Source organism: Cucurbita moschata, unplaced genomic scaffold (genome assembly GCF_002738365.1).
Source record: "Cucurbita moschata cultivar Rifu unplaced genomic scaffold, Cmos_1.0 Cmo_Scf00051, whole genome shotgun sequence".
Lineage (NCBI taxonomy): Eukaryota > Viridiplantae > Streptophyta > Magnoliopsida > Cucurbitales > Cucurbitaceae > Cucurbita > Cucurbita moschata.
Window position 1 is genome coordinate 208,227 of NW_019268567.1, and position 22,224 is coordinate 230,450.

The 22,224-nt window shown below is 36.9% G+C and overlaps 2 protein-coding genes and 1 non-coding gene across 3 annotated transcripts; 1 reads left to right on the forward strand and 2 right to left on the reverse strand.

The window, feature by feature from the left end:
• The first annotated feature begins 4,857 nt into the window (after positions 1–4,857).
• Positions 4,858–5,665, forward strand: LOC111435971 (histone H2A.6). Its single transcript, XM_023073611.1, has 2 exons — positions 4,858–5,142; positions 5,232–5,665. The coding sequence occupies exons 1-2, from the start codon at positions 4,954–4,956 to the stop codon at positions 5,445–5,447; spliced, it is 405 nt and encodes a 134-aa protein (XP_022929379.1). The 5' UTR covers positions 4,858–4,953; the 3' UTR covers positions 5,448–5,665.
• Positions 5,666–9,711: 4,046 nt separating this feature from the next.
• On the reverse strand, positions 9,712–19,470 carry LOC111435903 (receptor-like serine/threonine-protein kinase SD1-8). Its single transcript, XM_023073503.1, has 14 exons — positions 18,012–19,470; positions 17,796–17,930; positions 17,356–17,486; positions 17,061–17,271; positions 16,725–16,962; positions 16,495–16,642; positions 16,101–16,402; positions 12,179–13,260; positions 11,962–12,099; positions 11,152–11,282; positions 10,857–11,067; positions 10,535–10,772; positions 10,305–10,452; positions 9,712–10,217 (listed from the first exon to the last, which is right to left on the reverse strand). The coding sequence occupies exons 1-14, from the start codon at positions 19,294–19,296 to the stop codon at positions 9,912–9,914; spliced, it is 4,704 nt and encodes a 1,567-aa protein (XP_022929271.1). The 5' UTR covers positions 19,297–19,470; the 3' UTR covers positions 9,712–9,911.
• A 2,176-nt stretch (positions 19,471–21,646) lies between these two features.
• TRNAH-GUG lies at positions 21,647–21,718 on the reverse strand. Its single transcript has one exon. It is a non-coding gene; the product is annotated as a tRNA-His (tRNA).
• Between the last annotated feature and the right edge of the window lie 506 nt (positions 21,719–22,224).

A 22,224-nucleotide genomic window follows, 5' to 3' on the forward strand; every position in this document is an offset into this window, starting at 1 on the left:
CTTTGAGCATAAGCTCTCAAGGCTTTGCTTTGTGCTTCCTCAAAATACCTCATATCAATGGAGATAGTATTCTTTGATTATATGAATAATACGTAACTTGTAGTCTATGTATATGTTATTATTTATGATATAATATTCTAATGTATTTGTTGCAATGTATTGATTTCATGTTTATTGATTCAGGTTTTGTATGTTAATACATGGCCTTGCGAGAAACCATATGTATCATGTATGATAAGCATGAATGAAATACCACTGAATATGGATGCAAGTCTCATAGAAAATTTAGTATTTTGTGCATTATCTCATTGAACCATGATTCTTAATGTAAGGTCTCATGCATGTTATGTGTCACACAAGCATGGATTACTCCTCCAATATGTTACATATGAACGTTACACCACGATATTATAAGCACTTTTTTTTTTCTATTAATTATCAACATGGTGAATGTGTGCTAGCCCATTGTCAAACATAAGAGTTACATATACAAGTCTGCCTAATGGGTTCATGTGCACATAAAGGAACTGTTATAAGGAATCACTACGAGGGGAGTAAGATTCAGATTATCTTGTTGATCGAATATCTCAAGGCAAGAACATTGTTTGAGATTCGAATCACTCCAAAAGCAAGATCGATCATGTCTAGCTTGGATGATTCTTGTTGATCAAATATCTCAATGCAAGAACACTTGTTTGAGATTCGAATCACTCCACAAGCAAGATTGATCATGTCGAGCTTGAATGATTCTACATGCAATCTAAACTGCATAGAATTGCAAAGAAACTTAGTCATTAGCTAAAGAAAGCACAAATATTTTTTTTACTACATTTTCCGAGTCTACTTACAAATACAACATGCATGGCTTTATATAGCTTCAAAATGAAACTATTAAAGACATTCTGAGAATTGTAACATTCATATTTTATGGTCATATTTAACCATGATGTAAATGTAACATGAAGTAAATAAAATGTTTTAAAATACATTAATGAAATACAATAACTCTAAAATACTCTAAATTGTAATTCACTCAAACTTTATAACAATGAAACTTCGTTCTTCTTCCATGTGACATGAATTGAAATATTTTTTGATAATTTTAACAACTTTTTCTTCGTATCTTTATTGAAATAATTGTATGATTGATGTTTTTTTCGTATCAAACTAAAAGACGGAGAGAATTGAAGGAAGATTCAATCAACCCCTTGTTGCATCTAGAAGATGGAGGGAATCTCAGCACCAAAAGGGGGAAAGTGCCAAGAATTTGAATTTTAAGAGGGTAAGATCGTGTTGACTCGTGAAGAGAGGGGCATGAATGTCTTTTCACATTAATGAGGTCCAGAAATATATATATATATATATATATATATATATATATATATTTGAAAATGGGTTAATTAAAAAAAAAAGAAAAAAAGAAGAAAGAAAACAAAAATGACAGTTCATTTATTATTATATTGGGAACTCCAAAACCATGAGCCAAAGGAAAACATCTTCCATGTGTGCTCAAAAAAAGAACAGTGGAATTAAAATTTAATATATTTGTACACATGGAGACAGAGGAAGAGAAAAGGATAGAGCGAAGGGCAAAGTGTTTTTGATTAATAAGTATTTCACAGGTCGGAGGGATCCTACATTATGCCCCATGTTAAAGTAACCAACCTCGAGTTATTTGACCTGTGAGAGCACTTAGGAGACTCGCCAACTCATCCTTAATCGTATACTTGCCCCGAGGAGATATGTTGTGCATGGTAGTGTCAATTATAGGATCACTCCTATGACTTCTATGGTAATGTGGAGACTAGTAATCGAGCCATTACCTCCTATGAGTGAACCTACCTCCTATGAGTGAATCTGTTATAGTGACTGAGGGTTCACAATTTATCGTAGTAATTTTATCTGAGCACAGTTATGTGTCATGGAAATAATCAAGGGATTTTTAACTATTCATTGGTCATGGACTTTTCTACCGGTGTAATGGTATACATGAGTGCAGAAGATTGGTAGGCACGCGAGTCTTAGAATGACATGATGTGGCTTATTAAGGAATTACCATAGTGACCTAGTAGCTTATTAGTTTCAAACAATGAAAGGTCGACCTTATTGATACATGATACTTGAGTATGTGACATGAACCATAACAATTCAATATAACTAACCAACTTACCCTAAGACTCCATGGAGATTCCAAAGAAGTATAAAAAAACTCTAAGTACGAACTATCGTGAGACAATAAAAACTTAAAAACACTCGTATATGAGATATTACGAAATGAGGGTCAATAATTCAATAAAGACATCGATAGGTTAGTACTCAAGGAACGAAAGGGACTCACTTTTCAAATTTTAGATTTTTTTTTAGTGAGATAAAGTTAGATTTTTTTTTAGTGAGATAAAGTGAAAAATATATTGAAAATGACAAATGTGTAGTGGGGGTTGAGATAATAAATTCTTATCATTGTGTTGAGGTGCCTCCCACCGTGTGTTAGGGTCCTACATTTTTTATTGTGCGGCATCGTGATCTTGACACGCTCACAATTAGTCTTAAGGAAAATTAAGTTTTATATATATTTTTTGCCCCGATTTTGTAGCTTCGTCGGACCTTAGGCGAGGTTTGTCTTCGCCAATTGAACATTGCTTGTACGGAATCCAAGCTTGTTCAACCACACACACCACCTGCGCGTGCATGTTCAATCATCTGCGACACATCCGACTTGCCTCTACACTAGGCTAAGTCATTCAGCTTGACCATGCCTCTACTCGGGCCAAGATCTCTCAATACAACATCACATCTCATCTTGTCATCTCGATCCCCATCGACATGGTTCATATGTCTTGGTGTCATTCCGAGTCTCAAGATGTCGTCGGCCATCACAACTCGTTCGGTCATGCCACTAGCCCACGTGTCGCTCATATCATCGGGATTTCCCGAACATCCATCCATCCGGGTTCTATCGAGGCACTGGCCCTCCCATGCCCATGTCGTGTCATTTACGGATACCGTGCTGGATAGCGGGTGTATGTAGCAACCTCCAACACGCAGGCTGGGGCACAATACCGGTGCACCCGTGCCGTCCGGTATTGCCCTTGAAAAACCCATTTCAAAGGAAGTCGCCCGAGACACTCGTCTCAACACGCTCGCCCACACTATGACACACGTATGTGCCACATGGTAGCTCACTTAGACCACATGGCCCAGGGGTGGTGGAGAGCTAACACCATGTTACCTCCTATAGTACATTTTGAGTCATTTTCAATTTTATAGGCATAGACATGATTTTGGTGAACTGTCATACGGTGTCGTGCATTTTCCATACGATGTCGTGCATTGTCCATCCGGTGTCCGATTGACACCAAACTTGGCGAGCATTCATATTTCATATGGACGGACTTAACTCCTGAACCGCATGCCTAAATTCTCTCCGCAACCCCGACTTTCGAGGTTAAGGTTTGGGACCCTACCCGACCCTTCAACAAGCCTATCTTTGCCTCTCTTGTCTATTCGATGTCTCTGTCTTGCTTATGTCTCAACTTGTCTTCAATGCCACACTTCATGTGGTGTGTTAGATGATGCACCGTTCTCCTCGGTCGCATCATGACACTCGTCTAGGCCCTTTACATGGTCGGATGGCGCCACTTAAGGGTCGCCGCTTCTCTTGTCGCAACGTGTGGGTCACAACCTACTCTATTCATAGTTAGGTTGTGACATCTCCCCGACTTAACCTAGTCATCATCCTCGATGACATACATGGGGCACAACCATTGTTGGATTGTGACACCATGCTCTACCAATGATCTATTTAGACTATATATATATATATATATACATGTTTGAACAAATTATTTATTTAGGATAAATTTTAAAGTTAAAAAGATAATTTTAGTTTGATTAAAATTGTTTTGGGGTGAAATTAAGAATAAAATAAAAATATAAGGAGTAGAGAGAATAATAAAGATGAGAAATGGATGTGACACATTATTATGTGTTTTATTTTTTGTCATATTAGGAATAAGGGTGATGGGGCCATCAACCCTTTGTTCTTGGTTTTACATGTGAGTGGGTACTATATTCTTCCAACAACATCCAAATTACAAATTGACAATCAAATAAAGTTCTATTTTTCTTTATTACTTTATTTTATTAACAAATTGTTTGTTTGGTCAATATTGTTCCAACTCAAACTCACATTGATATACTTAAATGTCTCACTCTCACTCCCAAATATTCCAATCAAATTATTTATGTTTATTTCTAAAATCACCCAATCAAATTCCATTTTTATTAGTTTAGACTCATGTGTTCGAATATATTAAATACGTTGACCATTTGAACGCATTTAAAGTCGAATTATTCAATTTCTCTGTGTTTAATTGGTAAATTATACACTCACACATCGACCATTATTGATATCGACCATTATTCAATAATGTAGTCGTCTACTAGTTTTACCTTAATTTAATTTAATAGTGAGTTATGGGAAAATGATAATAATCATTTTTTAAAAATTTTCAAAAATTAAATTAATATTTTTTTACATTAAAAAAAAAAAAACTAGCAGAGGATTATGGGCTGAGAAAGGGTCCAAGAGCTATTGGGCCATGCATAAAATGGAAGGAGCTATGTTTTTTTTAATAAAAAAGTTGAAAGCCCGGCCCGCATTCAAACGGATCTTTCAGAAACGAGAAGGGCCCAAATGGACGTGGTAGGCCCAAGTACACTACAAATCGCAAGCGGTGGGCGAATCAAAGTTCAATCTATACCGTCCGCCGAATGGTAATCGAACGGTCATGGTAATGATCCGCGTACTTGCATTCTATTGGTTGGTCTAAAAATCGGTTCCTTATATATTACTCGCACACGCAACTTCCCATTTGTCATCCTTTATTTTTCGTTCAAAATATTCCTGAGTTTGAACTTCATCTCTTTCTGTATCCAAATTTCGACAAATCAATGGCGGGAAGAGGCAAAACTTTGGGATCTGGAGCGTCGAAGAAGGCCACTTCAAGGAGTAGCAAGGCCGGCCTTCAATTTCCCGTCGGTCGTATTGCTCGTTTCTTGAAAGCCGGTAAATACGCTGAACGAGTCGGTGCTGGAGCTCCGGTTTACCTCGCCGCCGTCCTCGAATATCTTGCAGCGGAGGTATAAACACTTTCTCCAGTTTCTAATCCTGAATTTTGTCCTATTTTGGATTCGCGTTCAGTTAAGAATTTCTTCCTGAAAATTTCTAGGTTCTGGAATTGGCTGGAAATGCCGCAAGGGACAACAAGAAGACTAGAATTGTGCCTCGCCATATCCAGCTTGCTGTGAGGAACGACGAAGAGCTGAGCAAGCTTCTTGGAGACGTAACGATTGCGAATGGCGGTGTTATGCCTAACATTCACAATCTGCTATTGCCGAAGAAGGCTGGTAGTTCCAAGGCGTCTGGTGGTGAGGATGAATCCTAAATTAAATGAAGAAACGTGGTCGAGGTGTTCAGATCTGGAATTTAGGTTTTGTTAGCTTTGTGTGCTTTACTTTAATGTGTTCTTAACTTTAATCAAAGAGCTGATGTGAATACGATCAATCTTCTTCGACAATTGTGGATTTCTTTTTCTTCCGTTTGAATTTTGATTCACAATTGGAATTGGAATTGGAATTGGAATTCTTTGGATATCTTGCTTCGCACTTTACCAAATGGCCTTATAGGGAACTGTATTAATTATCTTTTTCGTTTTTCTTTTTGAAGATTCAATTTCTTTTTTGTGAACTGTGAATCTATTCTGTTTTAGGTTTTGGCGCTTCAAATGTTCATCTGAATTTGGGGGAAGAACAATGCGTTTCAAATTAAGGCAGTGTCTAGTTTTTTTGGGAATAAATTTAGAACGAAAATTCATACTAGTTTTCTTGCTTCACTAAAAATCAAAAAACAAAAAACAAAAAATGTAGCTTTTAGAAGCTTGATTTGATCCTCCCATCAATTTCCTTAAAAAACTCGTTAAAAAACTTTAATTTGGTGTATAACTTTGTGTTTAAAGAGTTAATAGACATAATTGATGTATTCTAATTTATGAAATATAAAATATAAAATTTTATTTAACCTAAAATATTGTAGGTTAAAAAATTTATTAGAAATTTATAAAATATAGAATGTTTGTTCACATAATAAATTTATTAGATGAAGTATAGTTCCCAGAGTAAAGTCTTTATTTTGCACATAATAAACATTTTTTTACCGTTTATTTTGCACATAATAAACATTTTTTTACCGTTTATTTTGCACATAATAAACATTTTTTTACCGTTAGTACTATGTTTAAAAAATACTCTCACATCCTAAAAATACAAAAAAAAAAAAAAAAAAAAACTTTTTTTTCAACCACGATTAAGTCTAGATTTTAAATTTGATTTCTCGCATGCCAAGGGATCATACGTGGGAAGTGATCATATGTGCTACACTCCATTTACACATTTCATATTATTTTAAATTTTAAATTTTTTGTAATTGAAATTAATTTTTTTTATATGATATACAAATTAAAAATAATACATAAAAGGGCCAAAATCGATTAGTTATTAAGAAGTTTACGCTCTACCATATGAGCTACACCCCATGTACAAATATTCTAATATTATATTATTGTAAACAAATCATAAATCATGAAGGTGCAAATAATTGTACTTGTGGTGTCTCTTGCATGCGAAGTGAAAGCTCTACCGTGTGAGCTATACCCATACTTACAAAACTAATTGTAATACTTAAACTTGATAGGTACGAACTCTTCTACTTATAGATTTTAGGAACTGAATTCAAGATGTGGTAGAAGAGAAAAATGCTAAAAATATACTCAGAGACTCAAGAAGAATATAAAACAAAATAGTATAAAATAGTATATACTTTACAAAAGTTGCTCAACAATCGAAAATTCATGGAGGTGCAGGGACCCCGTGCCTCTCGCATGCAAAGCGAGCGCTCTACCATATGAGCTACACCCCATATGCAAATATTTTATTATCTACACATAATTTTACGGTTTATATATTAGTCATTTTTTTTTGCAACTTACGTAGATTTCAAAAGAGAGATAATTTTATGGTTTATGACTTATGTGGTAGGATTATTTTCCAAGTTAAGAAAGACTAGTTCCTAAAAGTGCACAACCTAAGCCCTAACTTACGAGGAGACTCAAACAGTATATCATATGTTTTCCTCATTTTGGTTGGAAGCTCTGCTTTGCAGGATGTTAGAACCCATGCAAGAGAATGTCAGCGCAACCATGAGACCGAATTTAAATTCTAAATTCTAGACATAGGTATACACTCACATTCATGTGGTTTACTAACCATGTTACCTAGTAGGTCTCCCGGGAAGACTGTTTTAGGACCAAAATTAGTACTTTGCATTGTGTGTAGACCGTGGGATCCACTCTCTTTTAACCTATCAAAGAATGAGGGATCATGCAAGTTCATAAACTTGGACTAGGCATCAAACTAATCAAGCTTTATGAACTCAAAATCTGTCACTCAAAATCTAAGACTGAGGGCCTTAAAAAATAAAAACCATGTTTATGACTTATTGTCAAGTTTAGAGTATGGTACTCTAGCATCAACCATGGACATGATTAGAGCATACAAGTAGGCTTCTCATTGAGTTTTATACACACTCTTGTTTTACATATTTTTCAAGTAATGACTAAACAACGGCGAAGGACGAGAGCAAATCTGGAGTAGGTGCCATAGAGAGCAAACCTATGATTGAGAGCCTCCACAAGTTTTATGCTTTTTTGTCTCGATTATATTTTGTATTCTTGTTTTCTAAATGTGGGTAATCTTGTGGGTAAATTTTAGGAACAAGTTTGAGAGGAAATGACGGAGAATTGCTCTTGAATTTGGAATAAAATCGAGAGTAGGTAGGAGACCCAAAATCTAAATGGCATGCGAAGCGAGCGCTCTACCATATGAGCTACACCCCCGTACATTAAAATTATGATAGTGATGATATTTTAACACTCTCTCAACACTTGGTCACACATATTCTTCCTTCAAGATTTTCTCTCAATAAAATAGTAGTGCACCTTCACATACTTTGTTCTAGCATGAAACATCAAATGGTCTACTAGATGAGCCGGAGATTGGTTGTTGCAATAAAGTGATATTAGATAGTCAACTTTCTGGAGCAAATCATGAGTTTTAGCCATCTACTTTCTTGAGTTTCTCCACTTGCTGCTTTACTCTTCTGTAGTTGAAAATCATATTATTGGTTGTCTTTTGCTTCATTAATAAATATTTTCCTAACCGAGCTTGAACACATACCTAGTGGTTGATCTTCGGGCATCGTGGTCTACTGCATAGTTGACATCATAATATCAAGCTAGTTTGCCGTCTTCACATCTTTTGCACAAAAGATCATGGTCAATTGTGACATATTTCAAGGTTTGTCGAGTTGCATCCAAATGAGGCTTCTTCGGACTTTGCATGTACTGATTCATGACTCCAATTGAATTCTCAAATTCCTTCGATTGGTTCATGTAGATCTTCAAATTCAACTCTCCGTGTAAGAAAACATTCTTCACATCCATCTGCCATAATTTCCAATCTTTACTTACCCCAAGTGCTAGCAAGACTGATACAGCAGTGATCTTTGCCACTGAACTAAATATTTCATCAGAGTCTAGTTTATATTGTTGAGTAACCCTTGAGCTACAGGTCTAGCCTTGTACCTCTGAATTAATTCATCATGGGGAGACTTTATTTTGTAAACCGACCTGCAAAAGATTTGTTTGACATCTTCTAGTCTTGACACTACTTCCTAGGTTTAATTTTTCTCCAAGGGGATACATTATTTCTCCATTGCCTTTTGCCAAGCCATATTTTGTGATCCTTCTTCATACCTCTCTAGCTCTTTAACTTCGTATTCCATACTAGCTGCGTCGACAAAATTTGGATTTGACTTTAGGATCTTTCTGATCTGACTGTCTATGTCATTCAAGTGTCATTTTCTTTTCGTTAGGTTTACTTTCGAGCCTTATATTTTGTTAATTTTTTAACCAAATGAGCTAAAATCTCTTCTATTTGATCTATGATATGTAGGACTACAATTTTTGTGAACGAATCGAGAGAAGATCACCCTTAAATCATGCTAAAATTATCGAGTTTTAGAGGGGTCAGCCATTGTCATTTCACAGTAAGGGTAAGGTTGGAGGTTGATGATGGTGACGCCTCTGAACCTGCCATGTTATACCGTTTTCATTTTTCTTACCATTAGCCATCGTTTAGATCGGTTAACCTATTTTAGACCCATTATCATTACGATTTTTTATGTTCCATAAAATATATTCAACTTGAGGCCTACCCAACAAATTTGAGGAAGAACTAGTTTCAAAAAGCTCATGAAAAGTGATTTCCAAGGCGGTGAATAGGTAAACAACTACACTAAACTACCATTACTCACTGTTCGGACCCATTCACCCATTTTTAGACTAATTCTCACAATGATTTTTAAGCTTCTAGAAAATAGACTTAATTTGGAAGCTACCCAAATACCTAGGGAAATTGAGGAAGAAATAGCTAAACCTAGAAACGTGTATAGTTTACAACTTTATAATTTTCAATTGCATGTTTGAGAATTCTGATAGTCTTAACATGTTTACGAGCTTCCCAACATACCCTAGTTGATTTTTATCCCTTTTATCGAGCATGTTGGGCATGAAATATGTTATGATTGTCATTCGATGCATGTTAGAGGGTCGGAAAACCCGTTTATGCCAATTATACTTTGAAACAATATATCCAATCAATTTTTAAATATCAGAAAATATCACCTACTACTTACCCAATAAATATTTTAAGGGAAAATCGAAGGAACTGTTCCATAAAATAGAAACAAACTCTAGCCTTGGATCAAGCAAGGTTCGCAAATATTGATCAAGAACTTACCTTGGATCTGGGAATGAAATAGAAATTTGATTAGCTGAAGTTGATTTTTCTTTACTCGAGTCACCTTTCATTCCCATAGCTTCATTTTGTACGAAAAAGCCAGGTTGTTTCGGTTGCGACAAACGAATTTCACACCCTAACATCATAACGACCGATGACATTGTCGGTCGATCGTTAGGACGTTGTTGAACACACAACAAACTGATATTGATACATCTCAATACCTCCGAAATGATGCACGTTTCTCGAATGGCTTCGTCGATCAACTCTTCGGGATTCCCTTCTTTCCACAAACGCCATGCCTACCTTACAAGAAATGAAGAACATACATTTTCCCAATCAAAGAACTTGAAGAGAAGTATGGTAAACAATTCAACCTTGGAACTTACATATGCAATAAGATTTTGCGCATTCAAGTGGCAGAAACCTCTGCTTTTTGTTCCACTAATGATCTCCAACAACAAAATGCCATAGCTAAATGCATCAGATTTTACTGAGAATTGTCCATCAAAAGCGTATTCGGGTGCCATATATCCGCTGTGGAATATATAAATTTTAAAAGCTTGAATTCAAAAAAGCAGAAAACAAGATGTTTGAGGAAATATCGAGGATCTCTTACTAAGTTCCAACCACTCTTTTCGTTCGTCCTTCGGTTTGATCTTCACCGCATGTTTTAGCCAGCCCAAAATCAGAGATTTTTGGATTCATATCCATATCAAGTAAAACATTACTTGGCTTTAAATCTCTATGTATAATCCTCAATCTAGAATCTTGATGAAGATACGTGAGTCCTCTGGCAATGCCACAAATAATATGGTATCGTTGTGGCCAGACTAATAATTGACGTTGTGTTCGATCTGTCAATTTCAATTTTATGTCTAGTAAAAGTCGAGATACGATACGATGAAACAAAAAGATTGAAATTTGAAAGCGGTTCTTACCAAATATAAACAAGTCCAAACTTCTGTTTGGCATATACTCATAAACTAGCATTTTCTCGTCTCCTTGAATGCAGCAACCAAGAAGCTTTACAAGATTTCGATGTTGAAGTTTTGCAATAAGGATTACTTCGTTCTTAAACTCATTCATTCCCTGTCCAGAACTCTGTGAAAGTCTCTTTACTGCAATCTCTTGTCCATTTGGAAGCTTACCCTGGAAATTCAAATTTTTGTATATATTTCTGATTTGAAAAGAACAAAAAGTGCAGGTCAAATGAGTTAACATTGAGAGAAATACCTTATAAACTGGCCCAAAGCCACCTTCTCCTAGCTTATTACTGACCGAGAAGTTATCTGTGGCGCTATTTATCAAGGATAGATCAAACAAGGGAAGCTCCAGGTCTTCACCTTCTATTTTGTCATGATCATCTGCAATTTTAAGGTTTTGTCAATCTTGACATTTATATTGAGTAACATTGACTGAATTAAGATGGTTTCAGTGGAATGATCTTGATTAAAAAAAAGTAAAGTTAGATTTCAACCACGTCTTTATGCGTAGATGTTAGGAATCATGACTCTCCAAAATGGTACGATATTGTCCATTTTGAGCATAATCTCTCGTGATTCATTCCCCAAATTAGCCAATGTGAGACTCCCTCCCAACAATCCTCATCTCGAACAAAATACATTATAGAGCCTCCCCTAAAGCCTATGGAGCCCTTGAACAAAGTAAATACTTGAGTCACTTTTGACTACACTTTCGAGGCTCAGAACTTCTTTGTTCGACATTTGAGGATTCTATTGACATGGTTAAGTTAATGACATAGCTCTAATACCATATTAGGAATCATAACTCTCCACACAATGGTATGATATCATCCACTTTGAGCATAAGCTCTCATGGCTTTGCTTTGGGCTTCCCCAAAAGATCTCATACCAATTGAGTGCTTACTTATAAACCTATGATCATTCCCTAAGTGGGACTCCCTCCCAACAATCCTCAACAGTTTGATCGTTTCTTAGTTCTCCCGTTCATCAATATCCATTGAAATAAGAGTATTTTAGGGTGATAAATGCATTATACGATGATGGTTTAAGAAGTAATTACCTTTGAAGGTTGATCTCCTTTTGAAAACGTATAAGCATATGAAGATGATAGCCAAACCTAAGCCGGCAGCAATCACAACCAAAGCAATCTTCAGCTTAGGACTCAATCCACCAGTTTTGCGTGGCTCCCTAAGCTTGACTTTTCCCCATCGAAGAAAAAGTAAAACAATTAGCATATTAGATTGAATTCAATGTTTATCTTTTGAATCAATGTTTACCTAAATCCGATGCTAGCCTTCTGATATATAAATCCTGTCCTGCATCCGGGATCAACTTCAAGTCAATTAGATTACCAATCCATAGGCCACAGCCACTGCCGCTGCCACCGCCACTGATATTTGTATTAGCATAAGCCATACAAGAACAATTTCTCAAGCATTGTTGCTTGCACTCTTCAAGATTCATGCTTCTGTTCATCGAAGCATGCGTTGTGTCTGGTAATTTCATCTGGTTGAGCGGTGCAAACCCAACTTCATCACCACAATTCATCACTTTGATTCGTTCACAACCATCCGCAAATTCCCCTGCCTTCCAACTATCAGGTGATTTTGGCTTAAACCCTTCAATACATTTACAAGATGGAGTTACCCTTACATCACAATATCCAAAGGGGCCACACATGGCATAATTGTCACAGAAATCTCTTGGTGATGAAGTGTGAACTGTCCACCGACTCTCAGCTGTAGACCACAAATACATGGCGCGGCTGTAATCGGATTGGTTCATCACCGCCATCACTGTATGAGACTTATTTACAACAGCATATTGGTAGTAAACTTCATCCTTATTTGAAACAAAGCTTTGCCAGGAGTAATTTTGGGGATTTTCATCGTCGGTATTCCGCAGCGCAAGATTTCCAGTGTCCAATAGTTGGAGTACCCCATTGGGGACTTTTCTCAGTAACCTTGCGGACCAAACAACGGCGGTGGAATTGTGGGTAGTGAGCGCCAGATTACCTGTTGTAAGATTCATCACCAGCACACCAGATGAATCATTAATTGGGGCTTTCCTGTTCGCCACCCAAACGGAGGTCGGACCTCGGCGATTCTTAAACCAAATTCCCAAATAACGATGGCCCGAAACACCAGGAGTGAAGAAACCCAATTCGAAGATTCCATTTCTGGAGACCAGAGTATACCCATCTCTGAGATATGGGTTTTGAGCAGTCAAGGAATCAGTGGCAACGGCAGAGGTGAAGAGATAAAAGACCAAGTTAAAGACCAGGATTGGTGGAGATAAAGAGCCCATATCGATGGAGCGACTATGAAGAAGAAGAAGAAGAAGAAGAAGAAGAGGGTGTTATGGGTTGAAGGGAGTGGTTGCATACCAGACGGCATTATCCGATTGGGGTTGAGGATGACTGACTGATTTTTCTTCTGCCTTGACAATGGGGGCATCAACAAGGAGGAAATTGAACGGCTCCTCTGAGTAGATTTGGTCGTTGTGGCGGCGGCTGTGGGCCTGTGTACCCTGACCACTTGAATTGTGGGCATTATAAGTGGGAATGGACAGGCCAATAAATGTCCACATTTATTACCAATCAATTCACCCTCCACTTTCTCTATTAATTCTCGGGTAATTCACACAACAAGTACTCCAACAACTTTGAATCTAACATAAATTAACTCATTTACTCTATGGTTAAAGTTATACTCTCCGTATCATAAATTTTTTAATTAATATATGCTCCAACTTAAATCTTTCCGTTCATGGTAGACTTAACGATCACATATCACACTATTGTTAAATGTCAAATTAGACGACTTGAAAAATACAATTTTCTTCATCTCTTTTCAATTACGTGTTCGGATCCTTTCAAGATTATTATGTCGTATTTTGTTTACTAATTTATTTGAACATTATTGTTTACTAATTTATTATTGAGCTCGGTATTGATTCGATTTGTTTTTTTTTTATTATTTACACTTTCATGTTAATTTTATATTATTTTCTCATTTATTTTATTTTAGTTTTGATGGTACATTGGATGTATAGGTGATAGATCTTGTACTTTAGTATATTAGGTAAGTGATGCCAATATAAAATTAACCATATATTGTTTCATTAATAAACCGAATTTTTTGTGTATTTTTTTTATTATTGTTAAGGCGGGGGTTTATATGTTACTCACAACGACATAGAACAAAGTTACTATAATAAAATATTGATTTGTAGATCTAATTTGTGATCCCCGACTTTCCTGAACGCACCACATGTCGGGACAACAAAATTTGGAGAAAACCGTATGCCCATGAGAAATTTAACCTAAAACACGAGTGTCAATCACACCAATGAGAGCGTACCATGTTTCACGAAAGCAGTGCGCGTATCCCTCCTCTAATGCATAATGTACTCGCGTGTGTACCTGCTCATGGGAGATATTCCAACCACATGTGGTAGTGTGTGAGAGCATGTGCGTCCACCTTTTTATCCCGTTCGACCTTCTTTCAACTGTTATTCGGTCTGATTTTGATATTAAGCCTAATCTTTCTTGAATTAGGATTTACCATAAAAATGTCAGAAATTTTAAAGCTCCTAATATGATTTAGACTTTTTCTAGCAATACTTGTAGGGATCACTAGGACGTGCTAGCATGAAAGCAATTCTTGTCTTAGGTGGTTAGAATATGCATGTTTAGGATTTTAGAAGGGTCATTTGTATGTATGATATGAAAAATTAATGTTATGCCCTTACGATGAGATTCCGATATGTACGTTGTTTTTATGCTTTTTGTAGAGCTAGGAAGGAATTATGCCGGACTAGAATTTGAGTTGGGCAAATCATACATGTAAGCTATTTATGAGGTAAGAATTTACCAAAATGCCCTAAGATGAGATTTTGAGATGAATTTTGTGTAAAATACTTTTCGACTATTGGGATTTAAGCTATGGGTGCCCCAACCTTGGGAAATGGTCAGTAGCTCAACACATGGAGGTCGCTCCCCCCCTCCCCCAAACTTAGGCGACATAAAACCATGTGGGATGGTTTGCTGGCTAATCTTTTACGGATGATATTGAGATTATCAGACACCATACTATCGCATCAGAATTTTATGAGGTAGCGCCTCAACTCAAAGCATCGGTCATTCATTACGTAAATAAAACAAGATACCTAAGTCAAAGAATAGAAAGGTTGGACAACCTATACCGACCCTTATGGGTAAGATTTAGATCAAAGAATTGCTTTGAATATCGAGACCTCCCTAGATGCTCAAATGGTAGTAAAAACTAGGCTCAGACTTCCTAGATATCAAATGATAAGCACCAAAACCAAATGATTTCAAACACAAGGTTTTTGTATTCCACGATGATTTCAAGATTGAGTATTATGTGCATCTAAATAGACTAAAAAGATAATTCAAACAGAATGGTAAGTCATCTACCAATTACAAACTAACCATAAAAGCTATTAAATACAAATGAAAGAGAATAAGACATAAAATAAATAATTACCAAAAATAAAAAGTATTCTACTCGTTTTCGAATGTCAAGTGATATTTTATTGCCATTCAATTCTTTTCTTATTTTCTTATTTTGATAGTGGAATCTTCTTTGCATTATCTTATAATTGCTCCTTTAAATACATGTCATGGTAATCAAATACATGTCATTGATTGATATCAGAAATGATTACTAAGGATGCATCATGTATTAAAATAGATGATTTGTACTCTAGGATCTCATGTATTTGTATGATTCATACATGCATGAAAAAAGAAATATTCACATTTTCTTCTATCTATGATTCTTCCGAGTCCTATATTAAAGCATTTAGTATAGAGTTGGTGCATATGAAGCTGATACCACTTGTGAATCCTACCAGACCTATAGATTACGAAATTAGTATGAATATGGTGAATCCTACAAGACCTATAGATTACGAAATTAGTATGAATATGGTGGACTACGAAATTAGTATGAATATGGTGGACTATTAGTATACGAAAGTGATACACATAAAACTATGAGCATAAAAGTGACATACAAAAATAACTGGAGCCCAAGGCTACGATTTTAGGTCCCACTCCAAATGAACAAAATATATAACTTTTTCCAAGCTTTCGTGTTCCTTCATTCAAGCTAATACTGATCGAGCAAGGTTCTTAGGGTTGAACTAAACTAAACCTTCATTGTTCTTTACCTCGGATCTGGGAGGGTAATAGTCAATTCATTTGTTGAAATTGATTCATCTTTACCTGTGACACTTTTCATTGCAATGTCTTCATTTTCTAAGAAAAATCCTGGTGGCTTCGGTTGCAACAACGGAATTTCACACCCTAACATCATAACCACCGATGACATTGTGGGTCGATCGTTAGGCTCTTGTTGAACACACAACAAACTGATATTGACGCATCTGAATACCCCCGAAAGGATGCACGTGTCTCGAACGGCATCGTCGATTAATTCTTCAATATTTCCTTCTTTCCACAGTCGCCATGCCTATCATACACCAGAAATGAACAACACACATTTTCTCAATCAAAGCATTTCAATGGAAGAATGGTAATGAACAATTAATCCTTGGTACTTACATATGCAACAAGATTTTGGTCATTCAAGTTAGAGAAACCTCTACTTCTTTTTCCACTAATGATCTCCAGCAACAAAATGCCATAGCTAAATGCATCAGATTTTACTGAGAATTGTCCATCAAATGCATATTCCGGTGCCATATATCCGCTGTGGAATATACAAACTTTAAAAACTCGGATTTGGTAAAGCAGAAAACAAGATGTTTGAGGAAATATTGAGGATCTCTTACTAAGTTCCAACCACTCTTCTCGTTTCTCCTTCGGTTTGATCTTCACCGCAAGTTTTAGCCAGCCCGAAATCAGAGATTTTTGGATTCATATCCATATCAAGTAAAACATTACTTGGTTTTAAATCTCTATGTATAATCCTCAATCTAGAATCTTGATGAAGGTACATGAGTCCTCTAGCAATGCCACAAATAATATGGTATCGTTGTGACCAGTCTAATGATTCACGTTGTGTTTTATCTGTCAATTTCAAATTTATTTAGTCTAGTAAAAGCGAAAGATACACACCAAGATGAATAATGTGAAACTAATAGATTGAAATTTGAAAGCATTCTTACCAAATATAAAGAAGTCCAAACTTTTGTTTGGCATATACTCATAAACTAGCATTTTCTCGTCTCCTTCGATGCAGCAACCAAGAAGTTTTACAAGATTTCGATGTTGAAGTTTTGCGAACAGGATTACTTCGTTCTTAAACTCATCCATTCCCTGTCCAGAACTCTGTGAAAGTCTCTTTACTGCAATCTCTTGTCCACTTGTAAGCTTACCCTGGAAATTCAAATGTTTCTATATATTTCTGATTTGAAAAGAACAAAAAGTGCAGGTCAAATGAGTTAACATTGAGAGAAATACCTTATAAACTGGCCCAAAGCCACCTTCTCCTAGCTTATTACTGACCGAGAAGTTATCTGTGGCGCTATTTATCAAGGATAGATCAAACAAGGGAAGCTCCAGGTCTTGAGCTTCGATGTTCTCATGATCATCTGCAATTTTAAGCTTTTGTCAATGTTGACATTTATATTGAGTAACATTGATTGAATTAAGATGGTTTCAGTCTACTGAAGCTGGCAAAATGAAACTATGCTTGTTGGAAGTTCATGTAAAGATCATTACAAATGATGCAAAACAATTATGATGAATAGGGATTTGGGCATAAAAAAGTAACCTTATATGTCTGATTATTTCCTCGTTTTTCAGTTCTTCAATATCCATTGAAATAAGAGTATTTTAGGCTGATAGTAAAGCTAAAATGACAGCATTTGTTATACAATGATGGTTTGAGAAACAATTACCTTTGATGGTTGATCTCTTTTTGCACATGTATATGCATATGAAAAGTATAGCCAAACTACCGGCGGCAACCACAGCCAAAGAAATCTTCACCGTAAGATTGAATCTCTCTGTTTTGTGCGACTCCCTAAGCTTGACTTTTCCCCATCAAAGCAAAAGTTAAACAATTAGCATAACAATCACGTTCGAAGCACTTGAAATTTAACATAAGATTATACCTAATTCAGATGCTAGCATTCTGACATATAAATCCTGTCCTCCTGCCTCCGGGATCAATTTCAGGTCAATTAGATCACCAATCCACAAAGCACAGCCACTGCCACCGTGACTGATATCTGTATTTGAATAAGCCATACAAGAACAATTTCTCAAGCATGTTTGCTTGCACTCTTCAAGGTTCATGCTTCTGTTGACCCAAGTATGCGTTGTGTCTGGTAATTTCATACGGTTGAGCTTTGAAAACCCAATTTCATCACCACAATTCATCACTTTGTTTCGTTCACAACCATCGGAGAATTCGCCTGCCTTCCAACTGTCAGGTGATTTTGGCTTAAACCCTTCAAGACATTTACAAAAAGGAGGGACCCTTATATCACAATATCCAAAAGGACCACACATAGCATAATTGTCACATGTATCTCTTGGTAATGAAGAGTAAACTCTCCACCGTCTCTCAGGTACAGACCACAAATACATGGTGCGCTTGTAATCGGATTGGTTCATCACCAACATCACTGCATGAGACTTGTTTATAAGAGAGTATTGGTAGTAAACCTCATCCTGATTTGCAACAAAATTGAAATTCAGAAGTGGGGTTGCGGCTATGGGTCTACTAGAGAGTCTCACACCATTCCATGGGCCATGCCTGACGTATTTCCGGGAACCTTTGGACATGACGGTCTCGGGATATGCATGAAGCTCCATCCTCCAATTGAATTCCCCAGGAGACGGGTCATTGGGATTCCTCCAAGCGTCTAATCTTCTTTCTATGTTATGTTTCAAGTCCCAACCCAGCTTCATTCCAGGCAAGAGGGTGTCAGAAGGGTAATCAAAGCTTTGCCAGGAGTAGTTTTGGGGGTTTTCATCGTCGCTATTCCGCAGCACAAGATTTCCAGTGTCCAATAGTTGGAGTACCCCATTGGGGACTTTTCTCAGTAACCTTGCGGACCAAACAGCTATGGAGGAATTGTGGCTGAAGAGTGTGAGATTACCTGTTGTAATGTTCATCGCCAGTACACCAGACGAGTCATTAATAGGGGTACCCCTGTTGGCGACCCAAGCGGAGGTCGGACCTCGTCGATCCTTGTACCAGATTCCCAAGTAACGGTTGCTGGGCAGGCCAGGACTGAAGAAACCCAATTCGAATAATCCATTACTGGAGACCAGACTGTTGCCATCTGTGAGATATGGGTTTTGAGGCGTTAAGGAATCGGAGACAGCGGCAGACCTGAAGAGATAAAAGAGTAAATTAAAGGCCAGGAGCGGTGCGAGGCAAGAATCCATATCGGTGGGCGGGCAGCCATGAGTATAGGCTTCACTAAAATACTGAACAAAATGTAATTTGTTCAATGGAGTCGTTGTAGACCGATTAGCACGACACTCTTCAAATGATGACAATGACTTAATGTTCTTCCTTGACCACGAGATCGTCAACAACGAAATTGAGTGATTTTTCAAGTGAACTTTGTCCGTATAAATGTAATTTGTTTGATTTCAGTTTTAGAGGCAGAGCCTGGGCCCTAGTCCCAAACAGCGGATCCCCGTTCATACCTAGAATTAGGGACCGAAGATCGAGAATTTCGCTGGTTGACTCCCACTATAACTCCGTTTCCCTCCCAACATGAACACTACACATTGTATGCTCTGATCATCTGGGTAATTTATCAACCCGAACACTATCTCTATTGACGTCAATCACAACTGTGCCACTGTCAGATCCTCTACAGTCCCACTAAAGATATGAGAGTCACCCCTCCTAAAGTCTCGCACGTATCTCACCTCTCTTGTTGATGATGAAGCCGTAGCCACTTGCGTTGTTACAACTGTTTGCATTACCGCTTGCAGTGATTCCCACATTAGGGCAGTTGTGGGGTCTTATGTGGCTTGAGGAGTCGCGGGCATTGGGGGTGACATCATTTCGTCAGGTCGATTCACCAATCCCTTGTAGATCAGACTTCTTCTATACCTGTCTCTACCTCTAGTAGAGGGTCATTCTTATGCCCTTTTCCTCGGCCTCTAAGTGACATAATCTATATAATGACAACTCTGCATTATCATAATTATATTAACATAATCGACATAACATGGCAAACTTTACATTATCATAATCAATCTACCACATACATCATTTAACTATACCAGTTATTATCTTTAAAAGCATACCCAACGGTGACGTTTGTTTGTTGGAGGACCATGGAAGTATGTTGGGCCTACATCGTAGGCCGTTCTACCAGACCTAAAAACCTAAGGCTCCAATACCAACGGTAACATCTCTAATTTAGGCAAGAAAATTAGGGGAGTTACACTAACACATCAGAATATGTCCACAAATATATTTGATTTAGGATATTGAGACATCCTCAGAGTTCGTGGGCCACTCAAGAGTCGGAGAGCAACTTCAATATCATTGTTCGTAATTGGAACAAGTTTAGGAAAATGGTTAGTGCTTTATTAAATAAAATTGTTAGTGGTTATTAAGCGGATAAAAAGTATAGGAAAATGGTTAGTGATTCATCGTATGTAAGCTCGGTTCACAACAACAAAAAGAATTGAAAAGCACAATGGTTAAGATTATTCATTTCAAAGAAACCAACGGTTCTTTTTTACTTCAATTATTTGTTTCGGCATAGTTTGATGAAGGGTCAAAACCAACAAGGAGTCGTGTGTTCATTGGAGGTTCGCGTTGCGGATGGTTAGCGAGAGGTTCTATATTTTCATCTCCGATCGAGGGTAATATCAGAAATCATTGTCCACGGGTCCATGAGTGTTTGCTAGAGTTGCGGCATGTGGTTGTGGGTCTTCTGGATCCCTTGACTTCTCGGTTTCGTGTGTAGTACGCCAGTGATTCCTTCAAATAGTTCTCGTCTATGAGTCAATAAACTCGATTGGTACAAAGTTGAACATTATGTACGACAGTTATTCATTGAATCAAACATATTGTGATTAAAGTAGGTGGTGAACGTTTGATTCTACTTTGGGTTATTTGTTTTTATGTGGTTTGATGAATATTGAAAACCAACGTTGTCCGAAGCCATAGTTTGTGAGTGGTCGGGGTGCCGCCAGAGCATTATGAGTGCGAGGTCAGTGTGGTGGTTGGGCGTAGATGCACAATTGGCTGGGTGGGTATATTTCAATTGCCATCGCCGTCTTCGCGGTCCATGGAGGGACCAAGGGAGGAAGACACAAAAAGTGGGGATTTAAAGGTCAAAAAACATGTGTTTTGACCACCCACTCATGTCCCAACTCCATGCGACGACAATTACTCATGTCCAACTTGTGGGAAACGCAAGAATATTATTATAGCATGCCGCCACATCCTCTTCATCTAGAAGGCCAGCTTGTTTGTTTACACTCTTTCAAACCCTTTGTGTACGCTTTAATTTCCTGAAGCTGTTGGAACTTTATCCATAGAATAATGTTGTTTTGCGGAAGAAAACTCATCCCCAATGCTTCCAATTTTGAATAAGGATTTCTGATCATTTTCACACCTTTGATCCAAACACATCAAAATAAATATCCCAAACAAAAAGAATAATGTTGTTTTGGGTGCTTACAGAACACCGCGTTGGTTCGGAATTGACCAATCAATGGGCGATTTCTTAATCCGAAGTTCAAAAAATAAAACAAAAAGAAATGTGGCTGCTGGGATTCGAGCCCAGGTCTCCACGGCCACAACGTGGAATTCTCACCACTAAACTACAGCCACTTGATACCTTTACTGTTTCCAAAAACTCTTAAAATAATCAATTTATATTTAAATGAGATGTTTTATTATTTCAAAGCTGATAATTTTCATCCGGATATTTGCATAAATTATTTTCGGGTAAAACACACTGGTTTGGAGTAAATATTCTGATGATCCCTAGACTTAATTTTGAAAATTTGAAAATGATTTTACATTGTCCAATCTCTAAGAACGATAATTAAAATATACAGATATGTTGATATATCATTAAATTGGAGATTTGATATCAATACCAATTTAATATCTTTTATACACGATCATAAAACATTTAAAAAAAACTAACAAGATCTATAACTGAGTTTGAGGTAAAAACAATTAATTATTAATTTAAATAATTTTTATAGTTTCTTATTTACAAAAATATTCGTGATATTGATATATTTATAACATATTAAGAAATTTGTGTTAAGACCCGTTTGGATCTCGTATATAATCTTATGGGTATGGATATGAAATATTATTTAATA

Coding starts and splice junctions, on each gene's coding strand:
- LOC111435971 (XM_023073611.1), top strand. CDS start 4,954: ATGGCGGGAAGAGGCAAAACTTTGGGATCTGGAGCGTCGAAGAAGGCC. Junction 5,143..5,231: donor TCGAATATCTTGCAGCGGAG/GTATAAACACTT, acceptor GAAAATTTCTAG/GTTCTGGAATTGGCTGGAAA.
- LOC111435903 (XM_023073503.1), bottom strand. CDS start 19,296: ATGGATTCTTGCCTCGCACCGCTCCTGGCCTTTAATTTACTCTTTTAT. Junction 16,403..16,494: donor ACCAAAATCTTGTTGCATAT/GTAAGTACCAAG, acceptor GGTGTATGATAG/GCATGGCGACTGTGGAAAGA. Junction 10,453..10,534: donor AAAAGAGTGGTTGGAACTTA/GTAAGAGATCCT, acceptor TATATTCCACAG/CGGATATATGGCACCCGAAT.